Here is an 18,081-nt window from a genome sequence, read left to right as displayed (position 1 = left end):
TTTGGGCGGGGAAGGATGAATGGGGGAACACAGGATTTTCAGGGCAGTGAAACGATTCCAGACGACACTGTAATTGTGGACACATATCAATATACATTTCCCCAACCTCATGGATGGTGCAACACCAAGAGTGAACCCTAACATAGACCACGGACTTCGGGTGATACTGAGGGGTCAGTGCAGGTCCATCAGTTGTAGCAAACGCCGCACTCTGATGCGGGACGCTGATGGTGGGGGAGGAGGCTGTACATTTGGGAAGATGGGGTTAATGAGAAATCTCTGTACCTTCCCCTCGATTTTAATATGAACCTAAAACTGCTCTAAAATACAGTCTTTTTAAAAAGCCCCCAAATCTCCCAGTGCCCAAGCAAGAAAGTCGATGTCATCCTTGCCACCCACTCTTTCCCCTCCTCCTGACCTCACGGATGTTCAAGACTTGTGAATTCCACCATCAGACTATATTCCCACCTCTCAAGCCTCCACCATGGCTCTTACCTCTCCCACGGCAACAGCCTTACCTCCTTCAGTCTCTTACTTTCTGATGAGAAAGAGTGAGCTTCTTAAAGTATACACTATATCATAGCATCTCACTGCTCTTAGGATAAAATTGTAAATCCTCATTCTGGGCCCGAAGCCCCTGACCCTAACCATTTCCTGAGCTCACCTCTTCAGCTTTGAGCTGACACCTCTTGCTGTGTTGCAGACATGTCTAAGTTCCTGCAAAATGCCAAGCTCATCTCTGCCTTGAAACTTTGGTACAAGCTGGTCCTCTCCTGATGCTTCAAGAATCAGTTGAAAAGTCCCTCCCCCAGAAAGATCTCAGCAAACTCCCTCTTCTAAATGAGGCCTACCTGCTCAACTCCTGCATGGTCCTCACCTCCCCTTGGCACTGACCACCATCTATAATGACACACATATTTCAGGGGTACCAGTTGGATGTGTGTGTCCCATGCATAGTGGGGAGACCATGTCTGGGCTTTGCTTCAGCTCTGAGGAACCGAAAGCTCACCCATCACCTGGTCAGCACCTGGTACCATGGCTGACACCATAAATGCCACAGGAGTGATGGGACTTTGGTCTGGCACTAGCAGGAGGTACCAGGCTTGGACACATGCCAACCACTTATTGAGGATGGTGGGTGACCCAGAAGGACCTGATCTCGCCACTGATGTGACAAGGGGCAGGAGAGCAGCATGCCAAGGGTGAATCTGGCTGGGCACCTGCATCGAGGGAGGGGGACGAAAGACTCGGAGAAAGCCGTGAAGGTACTGGTCAGAAAAGGCAGAGGAGAACCCAGGGTAAACAGGGTCATGGAAGTCAAGGGTGAGGGGGCTTTGCCCTTTGACTCTGAGCATCTCTCCTACATTCTAAGAGTTACCTGAAAATCAGACTTGTCTAAACAGCTATTGTGATAGAAAACCAGAGCCAGAGAAATGCATAAATTAATGGGCCAGGAGAGAAGAGGTCAAGAGATAATCTGGTCTGTCCCACAGGTGAAGATATTCTGGTCACTGCAGAGATGAAGGAATGGAGACCTCGTGGGAACCGGCCCGCCCAAAGCCTCCCAGAGCTCAGCCTTGAGCTGGGGCTGGCCCGCCTTCCCGGTAAAGGCGCAGACAGTAAATGCTGCAGGCTTACTGGGGCACCGGGCCTTGTCCCAACTGCCCAGCTGGAGGGTGCGAGCAGCCGCTGCCAGCCTGCGACTGAACACACAGGACTGTGCGCAGTGAAACGAGCAGGTGGACGGACGGTTTGGCCCCGGGCCGAGGTCCGCTCGTCCCTGCTCTCAGCTGTTGCTGGCACCAGGGGTCCCGGTCACTGTTCATTTATCAGCTGATTTGAACACTCCCTGGTTTCTCTTACTATTCACAGCAAAACAAGACACAGAAGTTCATTCTGCCCAGTTCTCCTCTTGCAGCTTAGACCCCGTCTTAAGACTGCTCGCCTGGTCCTCACCCAGCAGGCGAGTGTGCGGGCTGGGCTCCGCGACAGCGCTGGCAGCCGCAGGCAGCGGGTGTAAATGTCCCCATCCGGCTGGGAAGCACTGAGGGGGTGGGGCAGCCTCAGGGGCCCGCAGAGGGCCGGACACCCCCTGCAGCACTCCCGGTCCCCAGGGGCACTGCCAACCCTCTGGGCTTCACCTTCACAACAGCCCCGGAACCTGACGGCTTCTCAGCACCACTGCCACCCTGTTCCAAGTCGCCACCCCTGCCCGATGGCTCGATATGCGTTTGTTGAGTGAATGAATGAACGTCAGGGGTAGGACCAGTCGGAAGTGCGAGAGAGCCTTCCCAGAGGAAGCAACACTCCAAGAAAACATCAAAAGGCTTTGAAAGAACCGGTCACATTGAAGAGAGAAGGGGGCTGTCCTCGGCTAAAGGAAGAGCAGCGCGAAGGCAGAGAAAGAGAAACTGGTGCCTGTGGGGGTGGGGCAGCGAAGGGCGCACGTCCCGAGTAACAAACAGAGCTTAGATGTGTGGAGGGCCTAGAACACAAAACAAAAACCGTGCAGGGCGGGAGAGCAGAACTCTCTTCCTACAGGTGTCTTGGTCCACACCGCACGTCCCCACCCCACAGCCCCAGGGCCAGCCTTGCGTGAGCCTTGACTTGTTTTAGAGAATTCTGAGACCACGGAGTGGAGAGAGTAGATTGAACGGCAGGATGGCCAGCTGTGGTGCACCCAGACCCGCCCTCGGAGATGAAGGATGTCGTCCCCCTGCAGCTGGGGGTCCTGCAGGAAGAAGGCCGGTCCTCAGCGTCCGCTACAACTGTGGCCGCTGGCAGGCTCACCCAGGGTCACATCCTCTTCCGAGGGGTGTAGAGGCCAGCCTCCTTGCCTCCAGGCAGAGTAACTCTGAAGGGCCACCCCAATTTCAGAGTCCCCTCAGGCCTTCATTACGACAGCGTCCCAGAACCACCTTTCCCTCTGCCCGCCCCGCTTCCTTCCCTTCCCATCCCCGATCGCCATTCCTAAGAGCTTCGCAACAAGTGCCCATGCGTAGTATTCCAGAGACTCTAGCAACTAATACTGGTAAGCAGGGCAAACCCTGTCTTGGAGGACAGACAATAAGTAGCAGGCAAATCACGGCCAGCACCCTACATCTGGCCCACTGCCTGTTTTTGTAAATAAAGTTTTATTGGAACACGGCCATGCTCATTTCCGGATGCGCGGTCCGCGGCTGCTTTCATTCTCCCACGCCAGAGTTGAGTAGTTGCTACGAAGACCACATGAACCAGAAGGCCCAACTTAGTTGCTACCTGGCCCTTTAAAAAACAAGTTTGCCAACCCCGGTTCTAGATCATTGAAGAAAAACATCACATTTGTGAAACTGGGGGTTCCTCAAATGTCTCTGGCATCTCCAGCAAGAAGTCTCTCTGGGACCGCAGAGCTGAGTCTAACGCAGGCCTCTCTGGCAGGCTGGGCATGCACACGTGGTGTCAGAGTCTCCCCTTGCGTGGTGTCTAAGTGCTTTCTACATGAGATAAACCTCACTCACTACTGACGGCTAGACTGCTGTGTCACAACGCTAGTGGGCACAGCTTCCATTCAGTGATCTGCCAGGGGTTCCTTCCTCTCCAGTCATTCCCATCTTTGGTCACCAGGGATCATAAACTCCACTGGGACTTCTCAGACCAGCACCACCAGGAGCCCATGTGCTGACCGGGCCATTCTAAGACAGAGGGTCCACCTGGAGCATCAGCGTTTGGGGCAGACAGATGTGGCCCAAGAGTGCATTCAGCCCTGTCTTCTCCAAAAGCATCTAACAAAACCAGGAGGTTGCTCCATCTACTTAACTGTTTTGAGAACAGGGGAACGTTCCAGATTCAGACCACGAGGGCGCAACAAAACTGGCAATAAATAACATATGGAAGTCGATACTGGCTCAGGTACGCAGCACCCAGGGGGGAGATCAATATGGTATGTCCCACAGAACAGCACGGAGAACGGGTCAGGCTGGGAAGGATCTCTGAGCCAATCAGTTTTAACTACCAAAGGGCATGGCTTGTTACATTTAATTAGAAATTAACTGTATAGCCTGTTCTAGTGATTCTACCAGGTGAACTGGCCACCAAATGCTGGTATTATCTATATGTCCATGAGCAGTTTCAGACATCACCTTGATGGTGCTGGTGGAGATGGGGCGCATCCTGCAGAGATTCCCTACCACACACACATCTGTTCTCAGCTGCAGCACTTAATGGCCAGGTGGGCTCGGGCAAATTATTTAACCTTCAAGCCTCCTTTGTCTGCAAAGTAGGAATAATGAGATTCCCTTTACAGAAAGATCTGAATGATTCAAAGTCATGAATACAATGGATGTAGCCCAGGGCTTGGCGTCTAGGATTTCTGTAGGATGTGTCCCAGGTATTGACAGAAGGATGTGGATGCAGATGAGGATGTGACAATGCTGATGGAGCTCTTCCTCACTATCCAGCAGGGATCTGCACCATGCCCATCTAGCAGGTGCTCACAGGAGATGTCAGTAAGAAACGCACAGAGACTGAGGAGGTGAACAAAGAGGGAACCAATTCCTGAGCCCTCAGCCTCGGAAAAGAGAACAGGTGCCCGGGTCTGTGGGAGCGCTGCGTCTGCCCTGCACAGAGCATCTGATGGCATCCCATTTTCCCTAATCCTAGTAACTTTCTAGCGCATGTCCTGGAGGCTCATTCAAGAATACAATTTATAGGACTTTCTGTCTGATGACCTAGCGACTAGAGCTATAATGGCTTTGCCTCCATTTGTAGAATCTCCCAGACTACACCTACCTTGCAGCTGAGTGTCAGTAAGTGGGCCAGAGAGGGCGCCGCTCGTGCGGTATTTTGGAATCCTTCAGATAAAAGGATTCAGTAACTATGAAGTATGAAGACCACTAACAGTGGGTGTAGCCACAGGAGGCTGTCAAGAATGCTTCAGAGAAGATTCCACTTTTCAGACAGGAAAATACAAACAGTTCCTTGGAGTTTTAATGAGCATCGCTGCTGTCAGAAAGCATCTGCATCAAGGCTAAAAAGCTTTGTCAAGGCTGAAGGTCAGAGAGCTCGGCCTGGAAGCCTCGTGTAGATTATCCTTGGACAGACTGCCTGAGTTGTGCTTCTAAATCCCAGGCAAGAATTCTACAGCGTGGACAAGAAGTGCTTTCTTGTCACCTGGTAAGAAATACATTCCTTTGCAAATTAGTTTCTTAGTGAGAGAGCACAAAAGTGCAAGGGTGTGTGTGTGTGTGAGCACATTTATACACAGTGAGGCGGGTGACCCAAGCAGTGACCCCAAGTTTCTATAGATTTGAACCTCATGACTAAGGGACCCAGAGTCACATGGAATCACTTTCCCTTATAGATTTCATCTCAGAAAAATAGAGCAGAAGTCTTTTCAAGCTTAAAGGGACCTTCAAGATCACGAAATCCACCTCCTTGTCTAGCTCCCCAGAGGAGGGAACAGGCTCAGAGAGTTAGCGTGGCTTGTCCACGTTTAATGTGCTGGAAAATAGTAGATCAGCAGCTCTGAAAACAGTGGTCTGGCCTTCATGCCTCTTCTGTCAAATGGTAGAATGAGGCCACGCAATTCAGAACCACTCAGACGCTCCAGGTGTGACTCTCTGGGATGAGAGCTGCTCTGAAGGAAGCCGACCCACAGGAAGGAGAAATTAACTCGTGCTTTGCCTATGAAAATCAGTTACAGAAATAGTCGTTTCACAAAGTCACAATCAGAAGTCTCTGCACCAAAGCCAAAAATAAGATGGGGGACTTCCTCTGCTCACGCTTCTCTCCTCCGAGGTAAGTGTGCGAGACCCGGCTCTTGTGACGTTTCAGGATCTTTTGGTGAAAATGCTATAAATCTAAATGATTATTTCACACCTGAGACGTGGCACAAAGACTAGCATGTGCTTCACTGAGGGAGCTTACAACTCTGCAGGCCGAGTATTTCCAGAATTTTTATCGACAAGGAAGAGGAAGTGGCCGGCTCGAGCAATTTCTTTAAATTTGAAAGTGAGGCCCATCTTTGCAACACTGACAGTGTCTAACGTTTTCCTTCGTGCAGTCAGTCTGCAAGACTCAGAGGCATTCAACAGTCTAATCCATCTGAAAGCCATGTCAAATTGCCTTAAAAATCTCTAAGCATTCAATATACATACACTTGTTAAAATTAATTACATCATTTAACATTTCTATGCACATTATGGCTTTAAAATGTTTTATGGTCATTTTTATTAATTAATAAAGCTTTTAATGGACAAAAATTGCACCGTAAAGTTATTACGCACATGCTGCATTTTCAATTTTCCTACTATATCTTTAAGTATTTTCCCCAGTGGAAAGTCACTAATTCATAAACCAGAGTCTCCTGCAGAAAGTAAAGCTGGAACTCAGACGTTTACACAGAGAAGGAAAGAAATCTGGCCTCTGGCTAAGGTCTGCTCCCCACTCCACTTCCATTCCAGTCTCCCCAGACAGGTAAAGGGTGCTCAGGACAGCAGACCTCGGACATCCTGTCTGGCCCTGGCAATGGCAGAACCGGCAACAAATCCTGGCCAAGCTGCTCCCAGAAAACACAACGAAGGAAACAGAAAACAGCTGCTTCTGCTGTGGTCCTGGGGAGTCCCCAGTCTGCCCCTTTTTGAAAGAGTCCCATGATTACTACACACACTCATGCCCACGCACGCACATACACTGCATTGTGGAGCTTTGAGGTCTAGGTTCCTGAGGCCAGGCCATCACTATCGGCTACCTGATTGAAAAGTCAAAAGTGTGGCGCTCTGGAACCTCCAGATACGCAGCTGTTTGGACCAGAGACACAGAACATCTGTGAGTGGCCGGCCCTTGGTGCTTCTCAACCTGTTTTGGAATGACCAGGGCCTCAGTTAAATTCATTTGGGGGTGTGTTTTCCTTGGTCTGGAACTCCTCTTGGAAACAAAACTTTGAGGGGAGGCCTTTTGTAACCTACAAAAGTATCGTCTAAGAAAATCCGTCTAAACCAGACACCAACACAGAGCTATCAATGGTCAACCTTGAGTGCAGCAGAGCAACCACCGAGAACTGCTCTCGGAGTAAGTTATGTACGAGAAACTCACGACGCACCTTGACGATGCATTTAAACCAGTCACCTGAAGGGGAGGGGTCTGCGCTCGGCGGCAGGGGGGTTGGGAGAAGCACTCACCTGCCGTGTAACTCCAGCCGGGGATGTGAATGGACAGCTGGTTGGCGTGACCGCTGATGTGACAACGAGCTGCCTGGTCCTCCTGCCCTTTTCTTCCAGTGACCTGGTTAGTTTCTGCATCTGCGAATTCTGGGGTTTCCAACGGAAGAAAGCCCCTCCAAGGACATGGGCCGGTCCTCATGGTTCCCGAATGCACCCGCCCCAATGATGGGTTTTCCTTCAAAAAACCTTGCAAACCCAGGTTCCAGCTGGGGCCTGGGAGGGTCTGGCTTCCCTCCGTGAGCTCCGGCTTCAGGGCTCTGCTCATTGGCTCGGCGTTCACTGTGCCAGCTGCTCCATCTGGTGTCAATGTGTGTGAACTGCAGCTGAGGCTGAGGGACAGGACGGATCTGTGCATTTTCGGGCCAGCAAGTCGAGGTGGCTCAATGGGGACAGAGAGGGACCTGTCCAGGTAGTAGATGGAGTTTGGACACTGCTGAGACACTCTGAGATGGACACAGGAGCTGAACACCGGGGGGCTTTTTCCAGACCGCAGGGTGCCAGGAGGAAAGCTGCCCCCTCTGTTGTCCACATTGGTGATCCAGTACTCGTGGCCCGCACACAGCCCTGCGTGGGCCTCAGGGACCTTCAGCCTCATCACAGCGCTGTTTCTGGAGAATCCTGCGCAAGTGAAAGGTCCGTGGTGTTGACTTGGATCGGCACCACTGGCCAGAGCAGGGGGGTCCCCGAGCAGAGTGTCCTGGGCCCTGCATCTGATGCAGAGTGGGTCCTCAACGGCCTGCCACACCAGGGTGCTGGCCGGGGGGACCACCCTCCTGGCCGTGATGGTGATGGAGGCAAACCCCTTCGGGGAGCCACTGCACGGCGGCTTCTCCTCTTTGGGCGGCAGGCCCGTCACAGGTCCTCGCTCCCCAAGCCGTGTCTGAATTCCCAGTCTCCCGGGAAGGAACGCAAATGCCCTGTGAATGGTGCCTGCGCTGCGATTAGCCAGAGGCGGCTTCATGGGACATGCTGGCGGCACCGGCAGCACGGCCCCGTTCTCTCTTGATTTTTTCCCATCAATCAGCTGTGAAATGACTATGGATGAAATCATCTTTGTGTTCTGCGATGCCAGAGTCCCCTGCAAGTGGAAAAAGATTGCAATTATTCAAGCAGGCCATTGTAATGCAAGGCAGGGAGCTCTTTCGAGGGCCAAGAGGAGGCTGGAGAACTCTAGTCTCAGCACCCAGGAGTTTCTCATCCAAGGCCTTATATCACACACCTGACACCCACCACCCCTGAGCATCCAAAGGGCAGGAAACCCAGACTTGTTTGTAAAGTGGTTACACATTCTGGAAAAAGTCCCTCTGACTGCAGAATTGGTTTTCTCTGCTGGGCGTCTCTTCTTAGTTTATTTAATGGTGTTTGTGTCGATGGGGATGCTCAGATTTCCATAATCACCTCCACCAGGCCCAGGAGCACCTGAATGCAGGTGCACAGCCTCATGGGGGAGGGAGGACGGGATTCTGGAGGAGGCGGGACCTGGGGCACAGGTTTGTGTGGCGGATGAGTCAGCGCCCTCCCTTGGGAACAGCAGATGCGGTTACAAGGAGCCACCCCCACCACGTTGGTCTCTAATTCCCCAGCACAGTCCTCCACTGTTGCTGGCCTAGACTGGGATTCAGTCGCTTCCCCGTGCTTGGCATCACAGAGGTCAAAGTCCAAAAACTGAAACAAATTAAACACCCAAGCACAACAACTGCCCAGACTAATACAGTGACCACGACCATCACATAACAGAACGGGATGGGGGTGGGGGTTTGGACCAAGACAGATGTACTTCTGCTGCATTTCAATGCTCCGTTGCATGAGCCTGATTTTCATCCAGGATAATGATCAAGGTGTTGTGTGCTTCCTAATCAGCAGATCCTGTGTCCTGACAGTAAATCACCAGTGTGTCCAAAACAATGTGCTGTGCTTTTTAATAAAGCATCTCACCAGGTCTAGGCCAGGAAGAAGATTCTGTTCTGTCCTCATTTTGTTTTTATCACGTGTATGCATAAAGCACTGCAGAAAGCGCCACGTAAGAGTGAGTACACCCAGCGCTAGGGAGTGCGTGCGGGGTCCTGTGCCCCCGTTTTGACATTCATTATTCTACGTGCTTAAAATGAGCCCTCAGCATGAACTGCAGGGGATCCAAAATAACCCTGGTAACCGTCCAACGCACGCTGCCTGCAGAATCATCACCCCGGGAGCCTGTAGGCATAATTGGGGCTCAGCACAGAAGCAGCGGCTCTCCAGCTCCACGGTGCCTGAGAATCACCTGAGATGTTATGGTTGCAGGCCACCCAGGCTCCCCCGAGACTGATTCTGTAGGTCTGTGGGTGGGGCCCAGGCACCCGCATTTTAACCAACATCCCCGTCATCCTGATGTAGGCGATCCGGGGGCCACTGAATTCCAGTCTAGACCAGCAAAGGTGGATGGCTCTGCTAGGGAACTGGGAACCAAGGTGTGGGGAGGGAGGGGGCTCCTTGTAATCTCATTTGCTGTTTCCAAGGGGGAGCGCTGACTCATCCCCACATAAACCTGTGCCCCCAAGTCCCGCCTCCTCCAGAATCCTGACCACCACCACCCCACCCCCCACCCCCGCCAAGGCTGTTCACCTGCATTCAGGTGCTCCTGGGCCTGGTGGAGGTGATTATGGAAATCTAACATCCCCATCGACACAAACACCACTTTGAGGAACACCAACAGAGTCATGGAGGGGAATGGCCTGTGTTTGATGATCGCAAACACTTTTTTTTTTTTTTAGAAAAGGGAGGCTTTTTTTTTTAGAAAAGGGTTACTATTCCTTTACTCAACTAATGGACTGCACTCGTCCAGCTGGACTTTTGACAGGAGGACCCGGCTGTGTGATCTTAGTGTCCAAGTCCCACCGCATCCTTCTATTAAGACATGGGAAGATGGACAGCTTGTATTTCTTGGTTTTTCCTCTTTTTTTTTTTCTTGTTTTCATAGCAGTCTCCATCACTTTACATGTCATTATGCTTTAAAGACACGTGGTCAGATGCAAATTCAAAAGATGACAAGAGGTAGGTGAGGAAGAAGAAATGGAGAGGGGCACCACTAAAAATACACATAAAAACAAAGCACCGGGCTACCTTTTCCCAGACGGCCAGTGTGAGCCAGGCTCTGCTTGAAACCTCCTCTTTCAAGGGAGGGCCTCCTCTTCAGTGGTTCTCAGCCCAGGCTGCACAGGAGAGTAACCTGGGAGCTTGTAAAAACCCCAAGGCACAGGCCTCACCCACTGCAATTCCACTAGAACCCTCGGCGGAGGGGCCCAGGCGTCACTGCTTTTTAAAGCAGAGCCAGGCCACGGAGAACCACCTGGATGCTTGGCGCTCCGCCCTCTCCCCTCCCCTCCCTACCACCTGCCCACAGCACTTTCCATGCCTGTAGTTTCCCTATCAGAAAACTGAAGTTCACCTGGTCCCTACTCCAGGCCATTTGACCTGTATGCAGTCCCTCCCACTTTAATTAAGTTTCATGCTGATAATTGGTCCCATGCACTCTACAAAGTGCATCATCACACCCAGTAGGAACTCCTCTGACATTGGCTTTGGAAGGAAAAACAAACAGCCGTCTTGGAAACCGGGCAGCACTGGTCTTACAGTGCAATGTTTCCCAAAGTTTCGGCCAGTGATCACCCATATCAAAAACACCTGGGGGGTTAAAAATGCCAATTTCTGACCCCTCCCTCCCTAGACCTAGGGTAAACTAGGATCTCTGTGGGTAAGGCCCAGAAGTTGTGTCTTTAACCATCTGCCAGGTGATTGTCCTGCACAGATAAGATGGAAAGGATGCTTGTCCAGGACCCGGACCTCCTGGGGCCCCTCCTGAGCCTGGGGCTCCCAGACTGGCCCCAGGACCTTGGAGGAGGCTTTAGTTTCCATAGCTACAAAGCAAGGAGAGAACAGAGTAATTCTTGTGGGGACTCCAGGCTTCCTTGAACTCTGGTCTCCGACATTAAGATGGTACCCCTCCCTCCAGGCTCCAGATCCCATGAGAGCCTTGGCCTTGATATGAACAAGGGGTGTCAGAAGCAAGGGGTGAGTTTCCAGGACTGGGTGAAGGCCGTTTCAGCCTGGAACAAGGGCCTAGGAGAAGCTGACTCCTGCCACCTGAGCTGAGACAGGGAGGCAGCGCCTGGAGCCCAGGGCCCCACGTGCTGGAAGGAGCCCCTCGGGGCTGCTCGGGGGCTGTGGGTGTTGCAGCGGGAGACCCTAGAGGCCCAGAAGGGTGGGCAGGAGAGTCGGCCACCATTTCATTACCTTGGGCCTGGCAAGCACTACTGTGACTTTGATACCAGGTACAGACAAGGGAAGAGAGATAATAAATGGTGTGAATTTGAGCTTGTTTATGAGGCTCCGTCACCGCTCAGTATGTCAGGGTGACACTGCCCCCGGGGGGTGGGTGCTGATGGAAGCCCAGTTCCCAAGAAGAATCTATTTGCCTTCTCAACCTCATACAGACATTTTGGAGATTAAAAACAATGAGAGACGTGAAAATCCCTTTCAAAATATGAACATGTTATGTAACTAACTCCACGCTCTGCCTTGTCCTGTGGTTCAGCAGAAATCGCTGGGTGTCTGATACAAGCAAACCTTCGGAGGCATGAGGGGGTATTTTTACTGAAATTCTGCCATATTTCGCTGGCATTTCTGACGAGTGCATTTGAGTTTACTTGAGTTGCATAAACAGAAATAAACCCATTACAAACCTAATACACGCAAATTTTATTAATGTGAATGTGAAATGAAAGTGACTATTTTAGATGCAAATTCTGCATTCATAACGTGGAGTCATGGTCAAACCGTTTACTCACTCAGCAGACAAAGATTTAATGAGCAGTTACTATGTGCCAGGCTCTGTGCTGGGTGCTTGGGAAACTTCCCGGCCTCATGGAGTTAATAGAATGGAGATAACATCTAGCAGGTAATCAAACTGCCAGGACAAGGATTATTAGGTTAAATGCCACTGAGTTTTTTCAGGTGTTTGGACTCAGCTTTAACAAGAGCCCCAAGGAACAAACCCAAGGAAATGGAAAGGGCTGGTACCTTCTGAGCCTTCCTGCTGTGCCTTCGCACTTTCCCCCTTCTGCACGTGTCTATGTCCTGATCTCCTCTTCTTTTAAGGACACCCTTGCATCGGAGTGTGGCCCATTCTACCTAATAACCTCATTTAGCCTTAATCATCTCTTTAAAAACCCTTTCTCCAAATACACATTCTGAGGTCTGGGAGTGAGGACTTCCACGCGTAGATCTGCCGGGGACATGATTCAGTCCACTACATCACTTTGTGTCCTATTCTGCTTCCGGGGCTGGGAAACCAAGGAAGGGAGGAGACAGAGGGAAAACCTGAGGTTCCTATCTGCCTACTGCTTTTAAAGTAGGACAGATTTTCTTTAAAAAGTAATTGCATCTTTTATATCAAATATCTTCCCCCAATTCAGCTATTTCAGGGTGTCACTTTTTCTGTCCTTTTTACTAGGTTAACTGAACATGGCTTTGAGAAAAGATGTCTTTTATCTAAAATAAAATTAACTGATGTAAGATTTGAATTGAAAGGAAGAAAATGATCTGGTATTTAAAGTAGCACATTCAAGGTCAGAGAAAGGTCGAATGAGTACTTGGGTTTCGTGTCTTGCTTTGGTCGTAAATCACCCATTTCCTGACCATCACCACAGGACGCGGCGTTGGCACATTTTCTTTTTCATAAATGCTGCTCTAAGATATTGATTTCTTTTAAATGTTTCAAACATGATTTTGTAGCGCTGGTGACGGCTTTCGTAGTTTTATGCATTTTATTGACGGCTTTTTCAGTTTATACTTATGCCTTAAGGCATATTCCTGAGAAGGACTCCATTTCATAAATTGAAGTAAGAGAGAGATAAACAGCAGATGGTCAGGGAAATCAGAGTCTGGACCACCGGAATGAGGGTGTTCCCACTCCTGCAGCAATTTATTTCTCGGAAGGATCTATAGCTTTGAAATCTGTACCTTCCTCCAGGAGACAATTCTCCCCTTTTCCACAGCTGCTCTGCAACCTACAACTGTATTCACCAGTGGAGCCTGTGGTCCCATCCCCCCACCGCACCCCCGACCCCCTGCCCCCAGATACACTCTGCTGTTACCTCCCCATTAGCTGCAAGCATGCTTACTCCTAACCGGTTGACCTAGGATCATCACTACCAGGTAATCTGCCAACCTCATCGTGGTATTTCGTCCTGAACGTAAGAGTGTTTTCAAGTGTATGGGTTCACTCTGGTATGCAACAACAGGGAAGAATGATTTTTAAGACAAAATGGAAAAATTGGAGATTCTCTCCCTCTCCAGCCTGAAATATTTAGCTTTCCACACATTTACTAGAAACCAAAGGATTCAGGGCAGTGGAATGTATCACAGGGAAAACCTGGCAAGAATCTAAATGTTTTTTAAGAGGGGATTGGGCAAGTGAATCATGGCACGCACAACTGCATCATTTTCTGCAGAAATTAGAGATTACAAAGAATTTAAATGCTATGGGAAATTGTTGATCTACATTACAGTCACGTTTTAAAAACGCATGGGAAAAATAAAGGAAAGAAATATATATAAATATTTTCTTATTTATATATTTGTATTTTCCTAAGTGTCTACATAAGATTGCCATTATTCTTGCTACCAGGAAAATTTAAACATTGTTTTTTTTTTTTAAAAAAAAGAAAACTCTCTTCCATATTTCATCTCTTTTAAGTAATCACTTGGCTGAAGAAGTGTCTGCATATCATTTCTATGGCTTCGATGAATTTGAAAGGAAAAGTGATCAATCTTGTGCAGGCTCGGGAGGAGAGGCAGAGATTTACGGCCGTTACAGAAGAAGGGCATCCGTTTGGAGTGTTTCATCATCTTACAGCATCCTTATAACAAACGCACAGGGACGAGCTCAAAGTTAGGAGGGAGATTTGAAAGTTGCACTACTGCCGTGGTCGAAGTGGATGATCCAGATCGTTCCAACGCAGACGTTTAGAAGATGTGATTTCTGGGAGTTCTTTAACTCAGTCACAGACAGTTACCAATTTTGAGTACATGAATGTCTCTGTATGTGTGTGTGTGTGTGTGTGTGTGAGAGAGTGTGTGTGTGTGTTACAGAGACCCAGCCACATGGCCCCAAAGATCTCTGTCATTAATGACCAAACAGGGAAATGCTGAAGTTTGCCAGCTCACTGTGAAAACTAGATGGGAATGATCTTCAGTTGGTATCTTTCTTTTTAAAAAAAAGTAGCAGCTGGCCTTGGCGTTATCCTCCCTTTCTTAGCAGGGCCTCTCCTCCCAGGGGTGGTTCTCAGTGGTCCACGGCTCCCCCAGCTCATTTCCCTCTCTGCAACCCGGGAGGGTCCTGCCCCTGCTCCCAGGGGACACAGTATTATAGCTCCACATCTTTGCATCTTCAGACCGGGAGCTCCGTGTTCCACATAGAAATGGCTTTAAATATTGATGACTAAATCTCAAGACTCAGAAGAGTGTCCTTCCTCCATCATGTGAAATTCCAGGCCTGGGGTCTCCAAGGAAATGTTGAGCTTTATTAAACGCAGAGCTAAATCAAAGGATAATACCTAAGACAAGCATTTTGGGGGACAAAATTATGTTTTACAGATACCCTTGCTACTTTAACGTCATGAGGGATCGATTCTTAGAACTCTGCTCTCTCTTAGAATTACACAAAAGCTAGTGGCAGAATTTCCACTTGTGAAAGACAACAGGAGCCTTATAAACTGCAACACCTCGGACAGTTCTTTCAGGCAGGAAAGTCCTTATTTTAAGCTCTGCTCACTGGAATGAGCCTTCCTCTCGGCCAGCCCTTCAGAGCGAGATCAGGATAGGAGCTCCGGAGCCTGACAGCTCGTGAGCTGTGAGATATGGGGTAAGCCAACTCCCGGAGCGATGGGAACTTTATGGTTTTCTCATCTGCAAAATAGGTATAATAATAATAATAATAATAATAATAATAATAATAATAATAATAATAATAATATAGTCGCCCCTCGGTATCCAAGGGGGACTGGTTCCAGGACCTCCTCAGACAACAAAATCCACGCTACACAAGTCTCTTATATAAAATGGTGGAGTGTTTGCATATAAGCTATGCACATTCTCCTGTAGACTTTAAATCCTCTCTAGATTGCTTCTAATACCCAATACAATGTAAATGCTACGTAAATAGTCTCTGACATGTGGCAAAGTCAAATTTTGCTGTTTGGAACTCTCTGGAATTTTTCCTTCCAAATATTTTCAAGTCACGGTTGGTTGAACCCACAGGTGCAGAGCCGGTGAATACGGAAAACCAACTGTACCTCCCTCCCAGGATCGTGGGAAGGGTGAGATAAGTCAGACAGAGCCTGGCAGGTGATCCATGGTCCATATTACCCCCATGTGCTGAGTTCTTTGCTCTCTGGAGTCAGAAACGGTTCATTTTATACATATGACCTCTGATTTTCTTCCTTGAGACCACTGACACTTTTTGCAGTTGTTAAATGCCTGTAGTAGCTTGTTAGATTTCACATTACCTCTTCTCCACCTTCAAAATGCTATATATGACATCATCTTCTCTCTCCAGCAGATCAATTTTGGTTTAAAATTGAGATTCAATCACCATACTCACCTTCAATACTGCAAACCTACAAACTGTTGGTGAAGATTATAAGAGAATAATAGAATACACAGTGCATACTTTAATGTAACAAGTCCTAGTCATTGACGGTTAGACTTTTCTGCCGCATTGATTCCATTTTTGACTAAACAAAATAAAATGCACACACATCACAAGCAGGCCAGTGCTCAGGATTTACAGCTGGCTGCGCTGTGCTGACCACGAGAAGTTAGAAACATATGTTACCTCGGTGAAGTCAGATTTCTTCTCTGTAACATCAGACTGGAGATTTTTAAGGGCAATTTGACCATGAGTTCTGTACTGGTTGTCCGGCAATCCTAGGCAAAAGGAGATAATATTGCTACTTTGTAGTATACGAAAGGATACAGTGGAGTATATAACTTTACTATAAAATTGAGTATCACCTAAAGTATTCTGTGAACCAACAGTGAATCCAGTATATTCTGACCCACGATAAAACCGTGTTTCCCTCATTCAGCCCGCCCTCTCCGTTTAAAGCTCTCCGAGTTCATTATTACTTAGTTTATTGGGCTACGAGCTTCCTTCTTCCAGGCACTTTTTTTTGTTCCTAGACTCGGTCCTAATTAAACAAGTTTAGCTTCTGCACATTCACCAGCATCCTGAGTTTACACCCAGCAGAAGAGAGGATCCCTCAACAGTATGGGGTTAAGAAAGGCTGACCTGCAAGACGGATTTTCATCCAAACTCTCAACGCAGCTGCAACCGTCCTGGAAGGAGCACTGAGCGACTCAGACACTGATACTGAAGACGCTTGGGAACTTCTGAGGATAATGCTGTGAGGATCAATGGGACACCGTGGACCGCCCTCCACACAAACATCAACCGCAGTGACAGCCCAAGAAGTCATCAGGTTCAAGTGCACAAGGTGGTGGAGCCCGGGTTCTGGTCCTGGCTCCCCATCAGCCAGCTTGAAAACGATGGACGTGCCTATGGAATCGCTCTGCGGAAGCTCCTCGTCCACCCAGCCTGCCCCGCACGCCTCACGAGCACTGGGCAGAGGGGAAAAGCACTCCGCGATGGAAGCCAGCGGTACTGGGACGCCTGCCTGGGCGTCTTGCTAGTAATGCAGGGCGTGAACCGAGCACGGGAAGGTGGGGTAGAGGACAGTCTGTGTGGCCGCGTCTCCACAGTCCAGGGTAACAGTTTTGCCTTCACAATGCCGCTATTCCGGGGAAAGTGATTTTTTTTTTCCTTTTTTTGCAGGAGGGATGTAATTAGGTTTATTTATTTGGTTTTTCAATGGAGGTGCTGAGGATTGAACCCAGACCTTGTGCATGGTAAGCATGAGCTTTATCACTTGAGCTACACCCTGCCCCCCGAAAGTGATTTTTCAAAGGCTACAAAGGAAACAAAAGGCCAGGACCGGATGGCTTCACTGAGGAATGCGACCAAACACACAAAGGAGAACTTACACCAATCGTTCTCAAACTCTTTCAAAAGACTGAAGAGGAGAGAACGCTCCCAGACTCATCCTATGAAGCCACCGTCACCTTGATGCCAAAACCAGACAAAGACATGACCGAAAAAACAAAATCACAGGCCAAAGGCTGCAAAGGATAGTTTCGCAGCTGCTGGTACAGGTGATGAGAAAGAGATTTAAGGAAGCCGTCCTCTACGTTAGCATCCTGTTTTTATCAATTCACTAGAAGGGTCTATTTAAACATTTAGATAGAATTTAAAACATTTTCTGGGGAAAATGATAAGCTGTAGTATTTTCAAGTCTGGCAGATTTGCAAAGGGGTCAGGACATGGCTCGAGGCAATTTCAAGGGCCACCACTGACCCATCCAAAACCTGTTCATGTCACAGCTTGCCCCTGGGTGATGACAGAGCCCCCGCCAGCTCTACTGAGATGTGTGGCTGTGCCTCCATCTGTACTGAGTGACGGAGACAGTCATCCAAGATGATATGCACAGATTACTTTCTGGGCAACGCAAATAGAAGACCTGAAAGATCTCATGGATTTCTGGGCAGAGCCGATGAATAATGATGAACTGACAATAAAGGTGATGAAGACGGACATCTCCTGGCTCTGGTCATGCGGCATCATGTTAAGAACTCCGCAGGCGGCACAGGCTTTGGGGCCAGACAGGCCTGGGTCTGCATCCCAGCTCAGCCCCGAGCTCACCTGCAGTAGGTGAGTTGCTCCCCCTCTCTTAGTTTCTTCATCCACAAAATGTAGCCTCGCCATCCACACACTAAGGGTAACGAACGT

General features: G+C 49.1%; 1 protein-coding gene across 2 annotated transcripts in view; it reads right to left on the bottom strand.

The window, feature by feature from the left end:
* C11H10orf90 (chromosome 11 C10orf90 homolog) overlaps positions 1 to 18,081 on the bottom strand; it is a 210,223-nt gene that overhangs the window by 60,880 nt on the left and 131,262 nt on the right. For both annotated transcript variants that reach the window (XM_010952665.3, XM_010952672.3), the window contains exons 3-4: positions 16,072 to 16,163; positions 7,158 to 8,277 (exon numbers count right to left, since the gene is read on the bottom strand). In XM_010952665.3, the coding sequence (XP_010950967.2) occupies positions 7,158 to 8,277; positions 16,072 to 16,163 (1,212 nt within the window). The remainder of the gene's footprint in view (positions 1 to 7,157; positions 8,278 to 16,071; positions 16,164 to 18,081) is intronic.

Source organism: Camelus bactrianus, chromosome 11 (genome assembly GCF_048773025.1).
Source record: "Camelus bactrianus isolate YW-2024 breed Bactrian camel chromosome 11, ASM4877302v1, whole genome shotgun sequence".
Lineage (NCBI taxonomy): Eukaryota > Metazoa > Chordata > Mammalia > Artiodactyla > Camelidae > Camelus > Camelus bactrianus.
Note: the sequence above shows the minus strand (reverse complement) of the source record. Positions and strands in the feature narration are given on the sequence as shown.